The sequence below is a fragment of the Dasypus novemcinctus genome, chromosome 3 (genome assembly GCF_030445035.2).
Source record: "Dasypus novemcinctus isolate mDasNov1 chromosome 3, mDasNov1.1.hap2, whole genome shotgun sequence".
NCBI classification, from domain to species: Eukaryota; Metazoa; Chordata; class Mammalia; order Cingulata; family Dasypodidae; genus Dasypus; species Dasypus novemcinctus.
In genome coordinates, this window is record NC_080675.1 from 93,499,302 (window position 1) to 93,505,064 (window position 5,763).

The 5,763-nt window shown below is 39.2% G+C and overlaps 1 protein-coding gene across 1 annotated transcript; it reads left to right on the plus strand.

The window, feature by feature from the left end:
• Positions 1-3,218: 3,218 nt before the first annotated feature.
• LOC101433128 (olfactory receptor 6J1) lies at positions 3,219-4,136 on the plus strand. The gene has a single exon (XM_012518042.2). It carries the CDS (start codon positions 3,219-3,221, stop codon positions 4,134-4,136), a length of 918 nt encoding a protein of 305 aa, XP_012373496.2.
• Positions 4,137-5,763: the final 1,627 nt, after the last annotated feature.

Below are 5,763 nucleotides of genomic sequence, written 5' to 3' on the forward strand. Positions count from 1 at the left end.
CTTTTAAACAGCAGTTTTCAAATTTTATTATATGTAGTCCTCTAGTGATACCTTTTTCTAATGTTTCTAAGATTCATCCTCATTTTTGAGCAGTAGTTCATTCATTTCATTTTGTATAAAATCCCATTATGTGATCATAACACAATTTATTTTTTTCTTGAGTCTTTGGACATTGCTTTTTGAAAAAATATTCTTCTCTTGTTTTTTTTTCTTTTTTTGCTGCTGTGAACATTCTCTACATAGGAATAAAGTTATTGTGTGAGAGAATATATGAATGTTCGCCTTTCAAAGGTAATGACAAATTACTTTCCAAACCAATCATATGAATTTACATTCCCACCAGCAATGTAAGAGAACTTTTATGGATCCACTTCTTCTCTGATACTTGTTGATATATTTCTGTTTTCTTGTCAATATAATGGATATAAAATGGTATCTTATTGTCTTAATTTGCATCTCCCTAATTACTAATAAGATCAAGCATCTTTTTGTATCTTTCCTCTTCAATGTAATTAATTTCACAGTAATGCTTCTGAGTTTGGCACATTTTTGTATTGTATTGCTGACCTATTTCTTATTGAGATGTGATAATCTACATTTTGTCCATTTTCTGTGTCTAAAATATACTCTCACCCTTTGTGATTTACCTTTAACTTTCTTTTTGGGGTCTTCTAATAAACAGATTTTAAAAATTTCTTAATTTATAAATCTTTACTTTTTTATTTAACACTAATTTTCTCTTCTTCAATAAATACTTTCTGCCCCAAGGCTAAAAAACAGTAATTTCCATTATTTTTTAAGTTTTAAAAGTTTTGTTTTCTACCTTTAACCTTTTTGTCTATCTGGATTAGATATTAGTGTCTGACGTGAGGTAGAAAATCCTATTTCATTTTGTTTTTCATAACGAAAGCCAGTGTTCCATCTTCTTTCCACCTCTGGCATATACACTGTTTCATATTTGTGCGGGTCACTTTCTTGGCTCTCTATTTTTTTCCATTGGTCATTTTGTCTATATTTGTGCCAATACCATATTGCCATTATCACTCTAGTTTTATAAGTCTTGATATCTGCCAGTGAAAATTCCCCTGGTTTGTTCTTCAGCAATGTCTTGGCTATACTATGACCTTTCCTGATTTACATTTTCCCCCTCAAAATGGGATCATAATGATGCTACTAGTTTATAACTTGTTTTATAAAAACAATAACAATACCTTGTGAATATTTTATCAGTATTGTAAAATATGTTTTAATAGATGCATGAAATATTATTTTTGAATGTATCATAATTTATTTACTCTATCCCCATTTTTGCACATTTACTTTGTTGCCAATTTTTCAGTATTATAAGGAATTCTGTAGTGAATATTCTTGTGGCAAAATCTTTTTAACATATCGATGACTATTTCCTCAAGATAAAAGTAGGATTTCTGTGTGAAAGAATTTGCTTCATTTTAAGGTTTTCGATAGTCCCTGGCATGGTACATGGCTCTTAGGGATGAGCCTCCCTAGCACTGAGGGATTATTACCCAATGCCAGCTAGCGCTGCATTTGGAAAAAGACCTCGACCAAAATGGGGAAACATTAAATACAAATGCGTTTTTAGGACTAAGGGATTTCAAAGTGAGTCTGGAGGTCATTCCAGAGGTTACTCCTATGCACATCTCAGCAGGCTCTCATTGCCACAGTAAACAGTGACTCAAACAGCAGGGTTCTTGAGATCTCTAGGGACATCTAAACATTATAGGCAGGGCAGACAATCTCAGGAATTTGGTGCCCTGTCAGTGGGCATTACTTTAGAATATATGCTCCTCAATATAACAGAGTTAGAATCATTTATAATTTCCCTACACATGACTCTTCTGCCCCTTCTATTTGAACCTATAATTAGCACTACACTCATTAAATATATGTCCCAGAGACTTTCTTCAGTCTGTTCATATGCCAGTTAAGCCCTGAATCTAAGCAGAGTTGCAACACCTCCTCTCCAGTTCATTGGATTTGCCCAGGGTAACTAACAAAAGAATGATGATGGACAACACCTATCCTCCAAAACAGAGAGTATCTACAACTGCAAGCAAGACATTTCCATCCATCTGCCCCAAGGGATCTAAGCCTCCACTTAATCAGAAACAGAGTGGGTATCACCATTCCCAAATCCTCAAGACTGAGGAATGAACAAACATAAAGGGGGAATGCAACTATGTACTAAAATGGACTTACAATTTTTTTTGAGGTGCCAGGGCTGGGGATTAAACCTGAGATCTCTTAAGTGGGAACTCAACCATTGAGCCACATTGGCTCCCCTGAATTGGTTCTTTTTCATTTGTTTGCTTGCTGTTTGTTTTTGATTTTAGGAGGCTCTGGGAACCGAACCTGGGTCTTCCCATGTGGGAAGCAGGTGCTAAACCATTCGAGTCACATCCACTTTCCTAGACTTATTATTATTCTAGCAATGGAAGAACTTGAGTCATTGATATAAAGGCAATGGCCACCAGAGGTTCTGAGAGGAGGAACAGGGAAGAATAGGTGTAATATGGGGCATTTTTGGGACATTGGAATTGTCCAGCATGACATTGTAGTGATGGATACAGGTCATTATACATTTTGTCAAAACCTATAAAATTGTGCAGTGCAAAGTATAAAGTATAATGTAAACTGTAGTTTATGGTTAATAGCAATTCAATATATGTCCATCAATTGTAACAAACGTACCACACTAATGAAAGATTTTGTTAATGGGGGAAAGTGTAGGAGGGGGAAAGGGTGGGGCATATGGAAATCCCCTATATTTTTTATGTAAAATTTATGTAACCTAAAGCTTCTTTAAAAATAAAAGCATGTATTAAAAAAAGGTTTTTGGTAGAAAATGCTAAATTATCTTTTAGCAAGTTTGTATGAACAATGTAAGAGTGTAGGACTCAGTACTCTTGCTAACAGTCGACATTTTAATTTTTAAAGACATTTTCCAATTTGATGGGCAAATAATTTAAAACCCTTAATTTGGATTACATATCTAATTTCCATTAATCACATTCCACTTTCATATTTTCCTGATGGACATCCATGGGTTTTCGTATGTTGAATATTCTCCTAAGTATTTTCTCCCTTTATTTCATTAGGGGAGTTGAGCCCGTCCCAACAGGCCCATGGAGAATCGTACTGCAGTGGCAGCAGAGTTTATTTTGCTGGGCTTTCCCCTGAGCAGGGAGGTGGAACTGATGTTCCTGGTGCTGCTCTTGCCCATGTTCCTGCTGACCCTCCTGGGAAATCTGCTCATCATCTCCATTGTGCTGTCCTACTCCCGCCTCCACATCCCCATGTACTTCTTCCTGGGCAACCTCTCAGTCTTGGACATCCTCTTCACCTCAGTCATTTCCCCAAAAGTGTTGGCCAACTTAGCATCTGGGGATAAAACCATCTCCTTTGCTGGGTGCATCACCCAGTGCTACTTCTACTTCTTCCTGGGCACTGTGGAGTTTCTCCTGCTAACAGTCATGTCCTATGACCGCTATGCTGCCATCTGCTACCCACTGCGGTATAGCACCATCATGAGACCTTTGGTCTGTATTGGGACGGTTGTATTCTCTTGGATGGGAGGCTTCCTATCTGTCCTCTTTCCAACCATCTTCATCTCCCAACTGCCCTTCTGTGGCTCCAACATCATTAACCACTTCTTCTGTGACAGTGGGCCCTTGCTGGCCCTGGCTTGTGCAGACACCACTGCCATTGAGCTGATGGATTTTATGCTTTCATCTACAGTCATCCTCTGCTGCATAGTCATTGTGGCCTATTCTTATACGTGCATCATCTTGACCATAGTGCGCATCCCTTCTGCGAGTGGAAGGAAGAAGGCCTTCAACACCTGTGCTTCCCACCTGACTATCGTGGTGATTTCCGGTGGCATCACTGTGTTTATCTATGTGACCCCGTCACAGAAGGAATATCTGGAAATCCACAAGATCCCCTCATTACTGAGCAGTGTGGTGGCTCCTTTCCTCAACCCCTTCATATATACTCTGAGGAATGACATGGTGTTGGGGGTCCTTAGGGATGTGTGGGCCAGGGCTCAAACCATTTTAGGAAAGAGGCTGAGGACAGTGCTGTGGAGCAGACTGTCCTCCAATATAGACCACTGAGGAAGGACTGATTCTTCTTCCTCTTCTCCTCTATGCATCCATTTTATAAAGCCCAGTATTAGAAAGAGATCACCTGCCTTAGCAAAAGATGAACTAGCTAAGTGATCCTGAGCAGCCTACATTAGAAGGAACACTGGATTTCAGGAGAGGCACAACGCTTTGGCCTTGCTTCTAAAAACTCTGCATCCACAGCTGTGTCACTGGCCTCTTTGGCCTTTAGTGCTGTCATCTGAAGTGTGACAATACTGGACTTGATGATCTCTAAGTCCCATCCACATTAAAATTACCTGGAGGGCTATGCAGCCTGAATCTTATTAGAAGTGCTGACCGATTGGTCCTCAATTCCTCATTGATCCTGAAAATAATCTTGCTATCAAGTCCTTCCTTGTCCCTTCTACATGAACCTTCTCTCTTTCTACATTTTCCAGGAAATTTTCTAGTAAAAACCTTTTTATTTTTCAATCTGCCGCCATCTCCTTTAATCATTGTTTTCCCTTCGTGTACATTTGTAATGATTGTGGTGGGGGTATATAGTCTCTGTATTATTTAAGAATATTCTTTTCTGTAATAGAACATGATCATAAGACAAAACAATGGTCACATCCTTGTGTAAGACATGGTCATGTTCCCTCAATCCCAGACAATTAGTCTATGGATGGATATCTGACCAAAGGTGAATCCATTGCCCTGCCAGTGACCTGTGTGTGACTTGTGTGGCCTGTACAAAGAAATATCTCTTCATTTGTGAATTTGATCTAAGAGACACAGATACTGTATCAGAAAATGGTGAAGTTACCTCCCCAGAAGTGCAAGCAGGCTTGGAGGCTGATGTGGCCATTTTTTTTTAATTGTCTTTTTTTTTTTTTAAAGATGCATAGATCACAAAAAACTTACATTAAAATATATAAGAGGGCCCCATATGCCCCCTACAACAACAACCTCTTTCATCATCGTGGTACATTCATTGCATTTGGTAAATACATTTTGGAGCACTGCTGCACTGCATGGATTACAGTTTACATGGTAGTTTACAGTCTCCCCCAGTACATTCAGTTGCTATGGTAGGATATATAAAGTCCAGTATCTGTCCCTGCAATACCATTTAGGACAACTCCAAGTCCAGATAATGCCTCCACATCACATCTCTTCTACCCTCTCCCTGACTTCAGGAACTACCATGGCCATTTTGAAGGCCATGATGAGGAGAGGAAGGAGTCAGTCTGCCCATCAAGGAGAATGGACTTGATATCTAAAGGAAAAATAGAGAAAGAGATAGGAGAGCCCATCGAGCTGTAGAGAGACAGAGTGAAGGGCTGTGATGGTTAATTTTATGTGTCAATTTGGCTAGGCTATGGTATCCAGTTATTTGTTCAAACTTTGGCCGAGTTGTTACTGTGGAGGTATTTTGTTTATAGATTAGCATGTACAAGCAGTGATGTTATGTAGATGACCTCAGCAATGTGAGTGGGCTTCATCCAAACAGTTGGAGTGTCAAGATTCAGAAGGAATTGTGCCTTGAAACCGCACTTTCCATCCCTCTCTGGTTGCCCATATAGACTCAGACTACTGACTTGAACATCACTACTCCTTGAATTTCTGGCCTCTGACCTGCTGTATGGCATTCCTG

Bases quoted from the DNA above. Each gene is read 5' to 3' on its own strand.
- LOC101433128 (XM_012518042.2), top strand. From the start codon at position 3,219: ATGTTCCTGGTGCTGCTCTTGCCCATGTTCCTGCTGACCCTCCTGGGA.